Below are 16,415 nucleotides of genomic sequence, written 5' to 3' on the forward strand. Positions count from 1 at the left end.
CAAATATGATTGTGTATAACCATATTTCAGGGCACGAAATGACACTGAATACATTTCCAGTTTTTCTTTGTCATCTTCTACCATGTACCCTGTGTAGAAAATCAATTTTTAATACGTTGATGTATTTAGCATAATTTTCATACTGCCATTATAAAATACAGGTTTTGGGGCTGAAAAGATGAAATTGAACAAGAATGGCACATCTCACATTCTCAGGTCTAAAGGAGTTAATATTAGCATACTTATTGTTCCTCAGAAGTGAGGTGACAAAGCAAGTGCTTCTCGTCTCAATGGCTCTGAATTGGGTTGAAATTTTCTTTGTGTGAAAGAAGCAGTTTCCCCTCCCCCATGCAACCCTCCAGCATGACCACAATGGGTGCATTTGCCTCTAGATGCAGTTGCTTTTGGGAGAGCCTCAGTACACACCTCAACTTTTACATACTGTCCTTCATACAAATGAATGTCATTTGCCTAGTTCTCTATTGTTGGCATCAGCTCATGTTTTCTTTAGATTGTATTCTGTTTCATGAGAAAGTACAAACTGTTCTTATCTAGTGTACCGGTGTTCCATATGAACTTACATCTGGAATTAAATCTGAATGAAGGTAATAAAACAATAGGGACAAATCGACATAATTTTTATTGTTGTATTGTTCAGAGATTCAGCCAGTGACCATTTTCCTTTACACATTATCACTCACACAAAATATTGTTTACATTGAGTCTATCATACTCGTGTGTTTTGGAACCTGCTGTCTGTAGTATACGTTTGAATAGCTCAGAAGAGCCTCTTGCCAGCTGTCCCTGTCCACTGGTGTAAACATCCCGAGGAAATGAGCAGTGTTTGAATACAACAATTACCTGTTAGTTGTTTCAAGTTGCTGAGCAAGAGGGGAGGAGAGTCTGATGTCATTTGGCAAATGCCTCGTACGAGTCAACTGGATAGATAAAACAGAGAGAGCGAACTACTGTCATAAAGCGCGTGGTCATAAACCAGCGCTTATTTTGAAGAGGGACTTTCAGACCCGTGCACCGGCGAGAAAGAGAGAGAGAGAGAGCGAGCGATGACGGTTGCATTCATCACAATCTCAAAGAAAGAGCACATGTCCGGACATGTTAGCAGACATATGATCTTTTTCTTGAAATCGATACATGGGCCTGTGTAGTAGTCTATTTATCTTCATATCAAGAAATCCTATATATTTTAAGTAGCCTACAGCAAAAGATTAAACACTTATCACAGAGTATAACGTTATAATACAGAATAGCCTATAATGCTATACCTTGCGTAATACGCAACAGGATATCTTGTCAGGTCCTGCAGCTCATAGTGATGATAACAAATAAACATTACGTCATATGAACGTTACTATGTAGGTTACATATTAAACTTATTTTTACAGGTTCGGCAGTGTTCTAACACAGGCGGGCCAAACGTATGTCTTTTATTATTTAAGGCCTCCATACGACATACAAATGGTAATAGTTTAAACTGATTGAAAATCAATTATCCGCTTGAGAGTTGAGCACATGATGTCAGACAATAACAAATGCAATACACTTGCATCTCTATACAAAATTACAAGCTGAAAAGCAATGTGAAAAAAATTATTTATATAGGGTAATATTAGAAGTGTGTTGCTAAATCATAAAAATGAACTCGAGTCAAGAAATTGTCTATCACGGTTTAATTAGACAACAAAGGAGGGAGGGAGTAGTGGACTAGATACTTACTTGGTAACCTCCCATCCACCTAGATCTGTCCAATCAGAACTACGTATGCAAATAGAAACAGCGCCGCACCGTCCCTGCCCAACCAGTGACGTAATTTGCACATATCCCCAGTAGTGCTGTCTGGTTGCAGCAAGTCAGACAGAAAACAGAAAAGAGCTGAGTGAGCCGGGGAGGGGCCCTTTGAAGGAATATTGCCACCGCCGGCATTCCAACAACTCAGTAGGCTACTTCGGAATACGCATACTGTCCGTCCACAGAAATTTAGGTGCTGGGCGTAGAGATCGTCCGCATAAGTCGGACTGCACTGATTTTTACTGCCAGGAGAGGAGAAGCACTGATTTACACCAGTGGCTTGAAACCGGTGTCCCCTCTCTCCCTGCTCAATCCTGCCCTCCTTCCGTAGTTTTTCCCCTTTGTCTGATCTTCCTGATCCCAGAGACTGCAAGAAATCAAAGATGCCTAGTTCGCTTTTCGCCGACATGGAGAGGAATGGGAGTAACCAAGTGGACGCCTTGGACGACCAAAGAGCTCTACAGATAGCACTGGACCAGCTTTCGTTGCTTGGTTTGGACAACGACGAAAATTCAATGTATGACAATGAGCCGAGGAAAAAGAGCGTGAACATGACCGAATGTGTCCCAGTTCCTAGTTCAGAGCACGTAGCTGAAATCGTCGGCAGACAAGGTGCGTAGGCTACACTATTTCCCTTCACCTTATTGTGTTAGTCCTTGACTTAAAGTACTGTTGACGTTATTTAGTCTTAGATTTGGCTTTTGTTATGGGACGAGACATGTCCACGCGCGCAGAAACTATAGCTTATATATTTTCCTCTGCATTGCCCTCGAACTCAACAACAAAACAAAGACATAGCGGAATAGTGGCCTTAAAGCACGCAGACAGTGCAACTGACAGAACAAAACAAAATATCAACTGGCTTTCCTTTGTCATATTAGATCATCCTGTCCCACTTACTATTATGAGTCAACAAAAGCAATTTCATAAGCATCATTCTTGTTTTGAAGCTGGAGTACAGATTTACTGCAACTGTGTCGGAAGGACTGCATACAAAAGTTTAGATGTTTATTGGAGAAGACACTCATTTCTTATGGTTATGGTCCTTTGTCCGCGTATAAACATATCGTATCTTGATATGTATTATAATTTTTTTTTAAACTTGCGTGTATTTTGGTGCTTAACAGTTTACGCCTTTTGCAAAGCCAGGGACATTGATGAATTCTGCATGCATTTTTTCCCTCTGTGCTATTTTTGACCTGACTGCTGTATGTCATGGAGCAGGGCATGTGGGTTGAATTTGTGCAGTGAAGAAATGACTGAATTGTTGTTCTGGAATATCTGATTGCTCTAGCTCTTAAAAGCACTCTAGCTTTACACATGTCAGCTTGTTTTTATACTCACAATTATCTCCAATGTTTTATTCTAAATATAGGTTGCAAAATTAAAGCCCTCCGAGCAAAGACCAACACCTATATCAAGACTCCAGTGCGTGGGGAGGAACCAGTCTTTGTTGTGACAGGCAGACGAGAGGATGTAGCAATGGCCAGGAGGGAAATCATCTCTGCAGCAGAGCATTTCTCCATGATCCGAGCCTCCAGGAACAAGAACAGCACCGTGAATGGGAGTGGCACCGTCCCCGGGCCACCTAACCTTCCTGGACAGACTACCATCCAGGTGCGGGTTCCCTACAGGGTGGTGGGATTAGTGGTGGGACCCAAGGGGGCCACCATCAAGCGGATCCAGCAGCAGACGCACACCTACATCGTCACGCCCAGCCGAGACAAAGAGCCAGTCTTCGAGGTCACGGGCATGCCAGAGAATGTGGACCGCGCGCGAGAAGAGATCGAAGCACATATCGCCATGCGCACTGGGGGACTCATTGAGCTGACCGACGAGAACGACTTCCACGCCAACGGCACTGATGTGGGCTTCGACCTGCACGGCCACGCTAGCCTGTGGAGCAAGCCTACCTCCACCTCCACCACCATGACCCCCAACTCTGGACGCAAGCCTTTCTCCAACTACCGCAATGACAGCTCCAGCTCGCTGGGCAGTGCCTCCACAGACTCCTACTTTGGGAACAACAGCAGCTCCCGGCTGGCAGACTACAGCCCTCCAAGCCCCGCCTTGAGCTACACCGCTTCCAACAATGGCAACAACAACAACAACAATGTCAACATCAATGTGAACACCAACGGCAACGAGTTTGTCTACGGGAGTGAGGTGATTTCGCCTGACTGCACTGACTTGACCTTCGAGTCCTCACCCGGATTTGACCCCACGCCCGCCCCCCCGGGGCTCCTCTGGTCTCAGTACGAGCGTGGTGTGGTGCCCGCCGGTGGCAACACTTCAACCATCTACCCTGCCAATGCTTCCACTAATGCCAACGGAATGATTGCTAACCAGCGGCGAGCCAACGGGGTGGGCAGCACCACCCAACCCCGCCTGTCCCCGCCGCTGAACCACGTCGGAGGGACTGCCGAGCACCCCCTGGCCCGCCGAGTGCGCAGTGACCCCGGGGGTGGAACCCTGAGCTACCCCGGCAACGCGCTGGCCGCCGGCATCGCCAACCTCTCGGGCTCCCACCTCCCCGGGGTGCCGTCCGACTCCTCGGCCTCCTCCACCTCCAGCTCCTCGTCCAGCTCCTCCTCGGGGACCAGCAGGAAGGGCAGCCGGGACTGCTCGGTGTGCTTTGAGAGTGAAGTCATCGCGGCGCTGGTCCCCTGTGGCCACAACCTGTTCTGCATGGAGTGCGCCAATCGCATCTGTGACAAACATGAGCCCAAATGCCCTGTCTGCCTCTCAGCCGTTACTCAGGCTATACGTATATTTTCATAAGTTCTATCCAACATGCAGATAGCAACCAACCACCATGAACAAAACTCGTACGGCTTTATGAAATCCTAATAAGGTGTTCTTGTATGTATATATACATATGTATGTAAAGCTGCAGTATCCAAAAAGGGACAGCCTTCAGGGCTCCATGGTAATTGTTTATAATGTACTGTAGCTTGGGACAATATTTTCAACATCTAATGCATGTTTTAAATATTAAAGCCTAGTAATCAATAGTTCTAGTAAATTGTACACAACATTAATGAAGTTATAACATGGAGTTAGATCTTGATTTGAGGTACTAAAGTCAATTTGTTGACTGTTAAAGAAACTGGCCTTTTAAGTTTCACTGATCGAATGTATTGGTAGCAGAGCTAGTGGTTAGGAAATCTGGAAGGCCTTGACAAAACAGGATTATTGACATCTGAAGGTGATGATACTGCAGCTTGAGTGGAGGAACAGTTGAGGGAGAGCAACAACATATCCTACATATATATGTATAGATTAAAATTCCACAAGTTGAAAGTTTTAAATATTAATTACATTAATACAGATTGAAGTATTTTATTCTTTTTTGACTTGAAAGATTATATTTCGTATTGCAAAGATGTTTACAAATATTTTAATTTAAGTTCAGTGAACTTTTTTGTAGCTGGGTTAAAATATCGTTTATTTTTAGTATGGCCTTATGGCAGTGAACACTGTATTATTTTAATATCACACAAATGTGGGAAGAAATTCGGACCACAAAATGTGTATCGCATTTACCAGTATTCTGTTGGGATGGAGGTTTTATAGGTTCAGCAAAAAATGTCTTTGAAATCCGCTTCACCCAGCATATTTTTTATTCAGTAATATAAAGCATATTTTATTCTATATTATTACAAAACATTGAAATGTATAAAACTTAGTAAGTCAAACAAAAAGGAACCGTTTATGCTTTCTAAAATTTGTATGAATTAGATTCCAGTGGGAATTACAGAGTTCTGTTGCACCACTATAGTTTTAGTATTTCTATTTTAATACATTTGTTTACCACTTGTTTGTGTATGTAGGTGAAGTTACTTGAGCGTAAATGTACTTTATTGAGCAAAGTTTAAAAACAAAGTATATTTTATTTTATGATAAAGGGCCTTTAACCTCATGGTGAAATACTAATATTATATTTGCTGAAACAAGATTTGAAAATGTATCAAGAGTTTTATTTTTCTGACATTTAAAGTTCTACATGATAAAGTAAAACTTAAGTAATGGTGCTACTTCATGTTTTTTTAAGTATTTCTATATAAGTCCAATAAAATGGTACATGAAACCATCGAGTGCTCTAGTTTTTAATGGAGATTTAACCTTGTGTTCTTTGTCTGCATCATACTACTAGATCAGGCTACCTCAGATTGGCAGGTCTACCAACCAAACAGACTTGCTTGTCTGTTGTAAGAGCATTGGTCCCAACCGTTTGATTCCTATGGCATTTTCTTACTTGTCCCCCCTGTCTCTCCATTATGTAGTTATCTCACAATAGCGCTCTGAAAAGCAGAATGGAACAACAGCGATCTGTCTTGAACAGGGCAGTGTTTTCTTCTTTCTCTCAAAGCAAGCCCCATACAGTGCAGGAGATGTGATGGTCATCACTTATGGTGTAGTTTCCTTTTCTCTTCAGTTGTCCTCTGTGACCTGCTGTTCTGATATTCTGCCTTGTACATTTTAGGAATTCCGAACAAGTTAAATGCACACTGTTGCAGAACAAGCAAGTGCTGTGTTGAAAATGATGGATTTGGCCAAAATGTAGACCATATAGCTGTGATTAAGTTAGGCCTTTGTCACTTTCTGGATATTTTAATGTACATTTAGGTCGTGGTCCGTGGGAGTGCCCGTTAGAATTTAAAAATGAGCATGTCTGGTAGGAATTTGCATATATATTAAATCACAGTTGCACAGGTTCAGCTGAATAAGTCTGCCTCCTATATCAGCAGTCCCATGTCATGTGGTTGGCTTGGAAAGACTGACACAGAGGCACATGTCCCATAGCTAGATAATAAATGTGGAGAAAACAGCCCTTAATGATAAGTTTCAAATGGAAACATCCAAACGCTGGCCTCGGATTTTGGCCTCATAAACCATACTATTAGGAAACAATTCCAGTGCCTCGAAAAAAAAAAAGAGCTGACAAGTGTTTTACCCAAATTCAGAACACATGCTACGATTTAGTTTGCAACTGTTTTGTCCTAACAAGAGTATGACTCAATACTGCTGAAGAATGACAAAAGGGTTTGAGGAAACAGGCTTTTTTGGTTGTTATTAGATGAGGTCTTTGCTGCTTCTTCTCTTAATTCGGGAACAATAAATTACTTTAGAATGGCAAACAGTAGTATTTTCAGAGGCATTATTTTTTTCATATCTCTTTACATTTTATGTTTGCAATGAAATCCCAGTTTAGAATTGAGAACTTCATGTTTGCTGATGTAATCAATGTGGCTCTGCCCAGGAAGGAGTTAATTAAGAATCAAACATCCAAACGCTGGCTGATGCCCACAGACACAGATCATCCACACACCCAGGTTGTGTTAGCACAAGAAATGCCATGTTCTGTGTCTGGCATCTCAGACCCAACCCTAAAATAGGAATCCAGGCAACTGAGATGTAACGCTGCATTTAATGTGCAGCTGCCACCACCCCTGCTAAAGAGGGGATAGAGAACTCACTCCCCCTCTCTTCTCCTCTCCTCTCCTCTCACTCATGCTCTCTCTCTTTCCCTTCAAGCAGAGTCCCATCTTTTATTCATGAGGACCCTAGCTTATCATTGTGCTCTGGGTAGATTTGTCATCATAGGATTTGACTCCTGCCACCTGATAGCTAATGGAAGCCTGCTAACTACTTCTTGGTCATTGTACTGAGTCAGCCAGAGCTATTTAGCTATGGTCGATCACTTGACCAGCAGATACTTAATACATTTGAGTGAATATCAAAACAAATGGAATGTTTGATGTGAGGATGGAATGTTTATGATTCAACACATTTTAGTTCTCTTCGAATTTGGATTTGTTGAAACACCTGATCTGATGTTGTGGGTTATTCTGTACATTAGGAAAAAGACTGACAAGTATTGATATGTTTTATGGTATTTCATGCTCTCACTCCTTATCAATGGCGATACTTGAGTGTGATTTGCAGTGTGTGAGTGTGAGTGTGTGATCAGTAAACAGTGGCACTATCAGCCCAAATATGGGAGACGTTATCGCCCTTTGACCTCTGTGTGTCCCTAAGGGCGTGAGTTCTGGGAAAGCGATGCAGTCTGTGCCATACGAGCATTGCTGACCTTCTGGCTCGATCTCCTCCAGTCCCCCCAGCCTTCTGGGCTTCACGTGTGTCCTTGTCACAGGGTACTCCCCTCACCATTACCCAGCATTCAGCATGAATCTGTCTCACGGCCGTGTTGTTGAGGGCATGCTCATGATGGATGCATTATAGATGAGCAGGCGTTTTAGGCGTGTGTCTGTGTGTGCATAATGGATTTCTATACTTGAGAGAGCACAGCGATCTCGACATGTTTGCCTCAAAATGACCAGAATCGAGGCAGACACGGCTTTGCCTGGGAACACACTGACAGCGTGCGCGCCGTCTAGAGCCTCAGACAACACAAGGTGGCCAGTCAATTCACACTCTTTATTCAGCCAAGCGTTAGAGACAGGTGGGGCCGTCCTCATTTCTGCACAAGATCATCGTACATGATCGATCACTAAGGAGGTGCTAAATCCTGAATTTGGGAGATAAAATATGAATTCCAAATGGTTACATCTTATCTTTGGTCAAAGACATCTTTGTAAAATTATGCAGCAGTTGTGAAGCGCTAGCCATGTTACCAATTTCACTGCACAACTTATTTTGAATGATACGAGCATGTGGATGGATATTCATGTACATTTTCGAATTATAAACCACAGTCATGAAGATATTGTCTGACTATACCTCCTGTAATCTGAAAGATGAGGGATTATGTCATGTACCGGCTGAGGGCCGGGTCACCGTACATGTTGCATAGAATGCATTTAAGATTCATAACAGCACCTACTAGGTTTTTGTTTTGGTTACGGTTAAATGTGAAAAACTACATGACAACAGCCCCCATTATGCCTCTCTCTTCATATAATGTTGTGAATAGAAGCTGCCTATTTGGGGAAGTGATAGAAATCCCCATGGAGAAAGGGGAGGAATTATGATATCCAGGTTAGGTTCATTCGAAATTGCATCTGTGATAAAAGGACCAGTGATGGTGTTAGATATTTTACACTGGCAAACATGGACAGCTTTGGCAAGTCTCTAGCTGAAGATGCACAGTGATTCATTCTTCAAACCCTTCATTTCCATGACAATGCACAGGTCTCCACCAGGTTGGCACGCTGTGCTCAGAGCTAAAACAGGAAACAGTGGCTAATATAGTCACTCAGAAGAGGGAGCTACTCCATCCAGACTTGTTATGCATACAGGTAATATATGCAGATGTGGACAATCATAGCCAGGGCATGCTGTGGTGGCACAGACAAGAAGAAATGGCCTGACCCACGTCCACCAGCAAATGAAAGTCATTTCATTCCATTCTGTGTCAGATTGGTAGAGCACACCCCTTAAATAAAGTGCGCTAGTCTAGTGGGTGCAGCAGAGAGGATGATAAGTCTTATGTGGTTTTTGCATTTTCCTGAGATGTGCCAGGCGCTTTAAGACAAAGCCCTCTTTTCCCATGTGGTGATTAGAAATGCCTTCGGTCACAAAGATTAGTGGGGAAATTGGTTCAGGTCGCTGAATGAGAGGAATTGGTCATGAGGTGAATCAGTGGTTTGACGAATTCCTCTGAGCAGCTTGGTAAAAGCATAGCTCCCCTGCAGAACGCTGGAAGGAGGGGTGCATTATCACTTAACTGCATGCATTAAATCTCCACTGAAAAGGAACAGACATGAAAGGCTCACTACTGAGCTGACATGAGTGAACAATAAAGCCAGAGATCTGCCTGCTAAAAGTGGTCTGCAGGCGTCGTGCTGGACAGGTGATTTGTAAGTGCAAATGTAAATGAAAGTGTTCAATCCTGTTATGCTATGCACTGAATGTGTCGACAGCACTTTCTATTAAATACATCAAGTACATGCCATTCCACATCTGTGGGTAATCTGGGACATTCAAACAATAAACTCTAATCACATGCTATTCCTAGCAGACGATACTGCGTATGTACCTCTCAACACTTTTTACATTTTAGAATGAATTATGTGAGAGCAACAATATTTCATTCTCTCTCCACCTGCAGGAGAAGTGCAGGTTTAATAATGGGGCTGATGTTGAGAACAAGTAGAAACTACTAGAATATTGTCTTTTTGAAGCGTCATGTGAGAGAGCCCTTTGTCTTTTATGCTGAGGTATTTTTATGTAAAAGTGCAATTAGGTAGGTGTCGTAACTCCATATCAGTAATTATGGACTCCCCAGGAGGACTGCAAGATTTTTTTTTTGTTTGCTGGAGGGAATTGGATGACGAAAACCAAAGTATTTTGAGGAACTGCACATTTCCAGAAAATAAACACAAACACAGACATTTTCAGTCAGTGAGTGATTAGTTGGAAGGGAATTCAAGCAGTATTTCACTCAGAATAATGAACACCCTGGCTCCGTTCTTCAGTCTCTTACCTCAGGTGTTAGTCTTTCTTTCCACAAGCTCTAGTATTGTCCTGGTGGAGACGCTTGGCCAGAGAGTGGATCATTCTTGGACCAGTGTGCTTTGAAGCTACTGATGCTGCATTTAAACTCTGACTTGTGTTGAGCTTTATTCCATCAGGCCTGATTAAGGCCTGTTATTAAGTGGCCCTTTGGTGGTACTACTGGGTTCTGTTTTTCATCCAAGCTGTTATTAAAAAATCTCAAACATGGTAGGTGATTAGCAAAAAAGATTAGCTTGCTAGAATGAAGGATTTCCAGAGCTGGAGTGAGGCTGTAGAAATGGTATTAAGCGCATTGCTGGAGGATTTGAAGCTTCATGGTTGAGGACTGCATACACATTTATGTTAATAGAGAGGGTCATCCATATAAAACCAGTCATTAACACTGCCTTTCCTGGTCAAAGCATTCCGTGATAATTAGCGAACATCGTTAATGTTCATTATGCAATATATGAGTTGCCATAAACAGCTCCCTCAGCACTTGGCCTGAATGGCTGCTGGAGATTTTTTGACACTAGCATCGTCGCTAGCTTGACATAGGGGGGGGCGTCCAGCACCGGTCTCGCTCACTCTGACAGGCAGACAGCGTGAACATGAGTGCTTGTCCAGGCAGAAAGGTATCTGACTCTCTGACCTCCTGACACACTTTTGATCTGGACATCAGGCAGCCTGGTGGTGGAGGAGGAGGAGGAGGAGGAGGAGGAGGAGGAGGTGGAGGCGGCCCTGGTGGCGTTGAGGAGGCAGCCAGAACACTGATGGCTGCGGGCCTGAGGGCCTGTCCTGTGCTCACCCCTCCAGCTGTCAGCAGCTCCCGGCCCACGCACGGGGGACACAGAGCTGCACACGCGGGGGCTCAGCGGAGGGCTCTGGCTGGGGCCAAGGCAGCGCTGTCCTGCTCCTCCTTCCTGCTCCAGCGCTACACCTGCCAAGGGCTGCTGCTGTTTCTCCTGCTGGCAGCATGGGCCCTTCCGTGCCGCTGGAAATAATCACCACTGTTGAGACGAGGGAGGAGAAGAGGACGTGACAACTGGCAGACCTGTAACCAAAATTAGAGAATGGATTGAAGTACTCCCTTGTACGTCGCTTTGGACAAAAGCGTCTGCTAAATGACTAAATGTAAAATGTAAATGTAAGTACTCCCGCGAAAGAGTAGTGGTGTTTTTCTTCTTAATGTTGAGAGTCAACGGCCGGAAAACTAAAAAGTCGACAAACCGTTTCTCCCAGGGAAATAATGAACTTGTTTCTCACCAAACGTGTGACACTTTGAGCACAGTCTGATTCAGACTCCTGACCTCGAAACGTTCCCCATGTGGTGTGAAATGAAATTCATTATTTGTTGGAGAGGAGCAACACTGAGCCAAATGTGGGTCTCTCTCCACAGTATTTGTTTGTTTGTTTGTTTGTTTTTTGTTTGTAGTAAACAGTGTGCATGGCCGTGTGATCTGAACACGGGGAGATCCAGTCAGACATTAGACACAAGGTCCTATTTCCCAGCTAGACAGGCCCCAGTGCTAATTAGAAGAGTGCAATATCCATAAGGCTCCAGATTCACACCAATGCCTCCCTCTGCTAATTAATTAGTTGTGTAATTGGAATCAAGTGTATATGAGACCTCACCTTCTTCTCCCCATGTAGACCCAACAGTGAAGGAGTGTAGACGAGGACAGGAGACGCCATTAACATGGTTGGAAGTGTGAGACGAGCCTGAATCTAACAATCCAGGCGATCTCCTGTTGTTCTATGTGACATTTACAGCATTATTGCTTTCAAGTGAGATTCATTATTCGGCTTGAATGATTTGTTTTGTGCTTAATCTTAATTTAATTTTGCACGTGAGTGTTTGTTAACCTTTGAATGATTGCTTCTGGAGTCGATTTGCTCAGGGCTCTGGACCGCTTAGGGAATCTTTATCGGGAGAGGAAGGGGCCAGTTCAGCCCACTCTGCCTCTGGTGCTCATCAAAGCATTAGTGATTGGGGAGAGGGCCGGTCAACACAGAGACGCTGCTCTGTGGGTTTGATTAAGGCCGTCCTATTTAGGGCCCTCATGGGAGAGCAATGGTTGGAGAAAATAACATAGCCAGCTATGAAGGTGAAGACTCGTTTTCATGTAGTTATTATGTGGTTCTTATTCAAATCTCAAATCACAGTTGCATTACCAGCTCCCTCCAAACACATACACCAATTTTTTTATTTTTTTTTACCAAACACCAATTAATTCCATTCGTACATATCCATTAGCTGTTTGGGAATGTTCAAAATCTGTATTTCATCATCCAGACACCTGCAGCCTGAACACTGAACACCTGCCCAGACTCTTTCAGAGTAATGGAATGACTTTGGCTCCGAGGACAGGAAGCCAATAATGGAGTGTGCAGGAACACCTCATCTGTGTTTAAAAGGCTAATTGATATAAATCAGCTCCCTGCTTGAGGACATAGATGGAATATGACATAAGAGGCACTTGTTAGTGTGCTGTACACATGGTTTCTGCAGCGTGGCAGAGTTTCAGGGTACATCGTGCAACATGTGTGCTGTTCCCCACTAACCCATCACCGCCACAGCAGTGGGGGCCATAGAGGATCCTTGCCAGGAAGCTGAATCTGTGTGGCTGGAGGGGCAGTACATGAAAAGGGAAAGGTCAGACCCTGTTTCCTCTTCTCCTCCTCCTTCTCCTCCTCCTTCTCCTCCTCCTTCTCCTCCTCCTCCTCCTCCACTTTCCCTCCCCCTGCCCCTGCCCCCGACACTCCAGCCCTCCCCCGCCCCTTTTCCTCCTTAAGACACAGCCAGTCTCCTTTGAACAGAGGGTGCTATTTGCCTCACAATACGCCCCCACGGTGACCCATTTCTTATGTTTATGAAGCTCTGTGTGAAATCATGCAAACTACTGTAGAATTCCCCTGGCAATCCCTCCATTCAAGACTGTGGCCTTTAGACATTCATGAACTGAGTGAAGATATGCAGAGGGAGGTGAGAGATGGTGGTTGTAGAGAAGATAGTGTGTGTGTGTGTGTGTGTGTGTGTGTGTGTGTGTGTGTGTATATATGGTGTGTGTGTATGTGAATGTGTGTGTGTGTGTGTGTGCGTGCGTGCGTGCGTGCGTGCGTGCGTGCGTGCGTGCGTGCGTGCGTGCGTGCGTGCGTGCGTGCGTGTGTGTGTGTGTGTGCGTGCGTGTGTGTGTGTGTGTGTGTGCGTGTGTGTGTGCGCGTGGGTCTGGAGTGCAGAGGCAGGAGGAGGAGCAGCCAAGCAAAGATCGATGGCTCTGCGATGGAGCACAGCTCCGGCATTGGAGCGTATCCAAGCCTGATGGGAAGGCAGCGAGGCAGGCCTCTGTCTCCCTCTCCCCTCCAGTCCACTCCTGCCTGGGAGCTGGCCTGCTGCTCTAACCTCCTTCACGATCATATCATTAACCACCACAGCACGCCGAGAGAGAGGAAGGATATCTTATTTATAGCTGTGAAATCACTACACTCATGGATCCCACTGGTTTTTGTATATATTGATTTTTTTTCTCTGGCATAAGATGGGATCATATTCAGAGAGGGGTGGTTACTGACTGATGTAAAAATAAACGAACGCTACCCTTGATTCGGAGTGAACAAGAGTGCCTGAAATACACAACCCTAACCCAACCATGGAAGTCATATTTTTGTACATTAATATGTTTTCTTATTCATACGAGCTCTGGAGACAGACGTGGACATTTATATATATAAATATATGTATATAAGAAAATCAGGTCTGGGTTCAGTGGCTTGTAACATTTTCTTCAGGCAGACAGAAGTTTTAGCCAAAGAGGAACATTAGGGAAGTTTGCTGCCCAAGGCTCAGTCCCATAAGGCTTGTTATGCGAGGAGGAGGTCGCTGAGACGGGAGGAGGTGCAGAGGGCCCTGTTCTGCACTGTTGCCTCTGGGAAACTTCTCGTCTCTCCTCTCTCCTCTCTCCGTCTCTCCCACTCTTCAGCGCTGCGCAGCAGCCAGTTCTCTCATCAAACCACGCTGACATGTTTTGTGAGATTTTGATGAAAAAAACAGAACACTTAATGTGTTTTTTGAGGCAGGGTGGCAGCTGAAAATCCCATTTGTTTAGATCATTGCACTTCCTGGTTGAGTTTAGTGTGCTGTTGTCTTGAGTTATTACACACTTTATATATTACTATAATTAGAACAAGTCATATCCACATATGAGTATCTCATCACCTTCCTCTACAGCCCACTGGCCCACTTATATAGGGACTGTTACTGTACTTATGGCTGTTGTTACCATGTCAGTGAGGAAGCATGTGAAAAAAGCTTCATTCCTCACTCGGGCTTTCCTGCATAGTAGGTTCTCTGAGACCCACTGCATTTACAACCTCGTCGCATCGTGAGCTAGACTGCTTCACCCAGAAACTTCACTCCAATTATAATAATTTAACATACTGTGTGTCCAATAAATTTAGAATGCAAATGATGTGTGGGAAGAGTGAAAGGCACTACTCTTCCGCGATGAAACAAGAGCGGCCTGTGAAGTGTGCAATTACAAGTGCTTTTTTCTGGGCTTTTTTGGCCTTTTTGAGAATATGATATCACCCACTGAGTATTTCCTGTCTTTATATTTTTGGACACGCAGCTCACCCAGGAGAGGCAGTGAGACAAATGAAAAACTATTTGGATGTGGTTTTTTTTAATGTGTTGTTTTACATAAGCCATTTGAGTGGAGCACATCACTTTTATGCAATTGTGTATTTTCTCACTATCATGTTACTAAATTGTTTCAGCATGGGCAAACTTTTTTGGGGCTCTTCTTTGCCAAATTGCTCAACTACAAACTTTATTATGTTTACCAATAGGGGAAAAACAAATGACATTGCCAACGATAGATGTGGTGCACTTATTGTAAACTGCATAAAAAATAAATGCTTGTAATTAAAATGGTTTAAATCTGTTATGTAATATTCAATGTAATCCCCATTACTCATTTCGGCACTGTTAAGTTTATTATGAGAGTTTTTTTTTTACAAGAGACTTTGAATGGACATGGAGTCCTGGTGAGGGAAAGTTACCCTACCTGACCCTGGCTAACATGCTCTGTTCCCCTACCTGACCCTGGCTAACATGCTCTGTTCCCCTACCTGACCCTGGCTAACGTGCTCTGAGGAGATGATCCACTGGCATTGTGGAGAACATTTCAGGATTCACTGTATCATGTTCTCAGTCCCGCAGTTTGGCCAGTCCAGATGAAAAGAGCCGTCATGTCACATTGACGACGTGTTGCTGAAGACTCTGTGACGGAAAGGACCTCAACTGACTTTACAGAGAGGAGAGGAGAGTGAACAGTCCTCTGCCACTGCAGTCACACAGTCTGTGCACTGAAGCCAGAGATTCATAGCATCTGTACTGTTTTCACTCTGTTACATGACTGGATTTAATATGGAATCCGCCCACACACGTACTTCTGACTCACCAGCAGTCCACTTGTTTTGTTCTGTTGCCCAAAGGTGTCGTGGGCTGCAGCACGGGCCAGAGAGACAGGTGCTCAGAACCTTCCGGAGAGAACGGAATGGACTGGAAAAATACATTTAGTGACTTTCAGCTTTCAGTGTAAAGTAAGAAAACATCATTCCACATTCCACTTGGAGAACATTTACGGAATGTCAAGGACTACCCACACCAGGTATATCACATTTCAAAGACCTCCTTTAAATAAGTTAGCTTTATAAACAATACAAATGAATTGATACAAGACGAAGGAATTGTATACTCCAAAGATTTCCCCGATATCTAACCTATGCTGAACATGGAATACATGTTATTTATAAAAGCGCCTGCACCCATCCTCTGAGCATGGATGCCAGAGGCGTTAGCGGTTGAAATCTTACCCTGGCTGGCCGCATACTCGCGCCACACCAACCAGCGGCCCCCCCACAGCCTCGGCTGGTCCAGGCCTGGAATCCGGCAGCAGGTGGCAACATATCAGGGGGCTAATCCAGCCGTGTGCTGTGCTCCACAGACACATTCAACCAGCAGGAATGCAAACAGGCCCATCAGGCCGGGGCTTGCTCCTCTCACTGACCCACTTACACCCCTATGGCAGCTGGGCTCACACACACCAGCACAGCAGTGGCATTGAGGGGGTGAGGGGGTGAGGGGG

At 44.3% G+C, this 16,415-nt stretch overlaps 1 protein-coding gene across 1 annotated transcript; it reads left to right on the forward strand.

Annotated features, from left to right (window-relative positions):
• Window positions 1-1,819: 1,819 nt before the first annotated feature.
• On the forward strand, window positions 1,820-5,896 carry mex3b (mex-3 RNA binding family member B). The gene is made up of 2 exons (XM_012817239.3): window positions 1,820-2,418; window positions 3,182-5,896. The coding sequence occupies exons 1-2, from the start codon at window positions 2,190-2,192 to the stop codon at window positions 4,585-4,587; spliced, it is 1,635 nt and encodes a 544-aa protein (XP_012672693.2). The 5' UTR covers window positions 1,820-2,189; the 3' UTR covers window positions 4,588-5,896.
• The last annotated feature ends 10,519 nt before the right edge of the window (window positions 5,897-16,415 follow it).

Source organism: Clupea harengus, chromosome 6 (assembly GCF_900700415.2).
Source record: "Clupea harengus chromosome 6, Ch_v2.0.2, whole genome shotgun sequence".
Lineage (NCBI taxonomy): Eukaryota > Metazoa > Chordata > Actinopteri > Clupeiformes > Clupeidae > Clupea > Clupea harengus.

What these genes read in the sequence shown, in the direction of transcription:
- mex3b (XM_012817239.3), top strand. Translation starts at nt 2,190, where the DNA reads ATGCCTAGTTCGCTTTTCGCCGACATGGAGAGGAATGGGAGTAACCAA. An exon ending in TGAAATCGTCGGCAGACAAG is followed by an intron (nt 2,419 to 3,181) that starts GTGCGTAGGCTA and finishes TTCTAAATATAG; the next exon opens with GTTGCAAAATTAAAGCCCTC.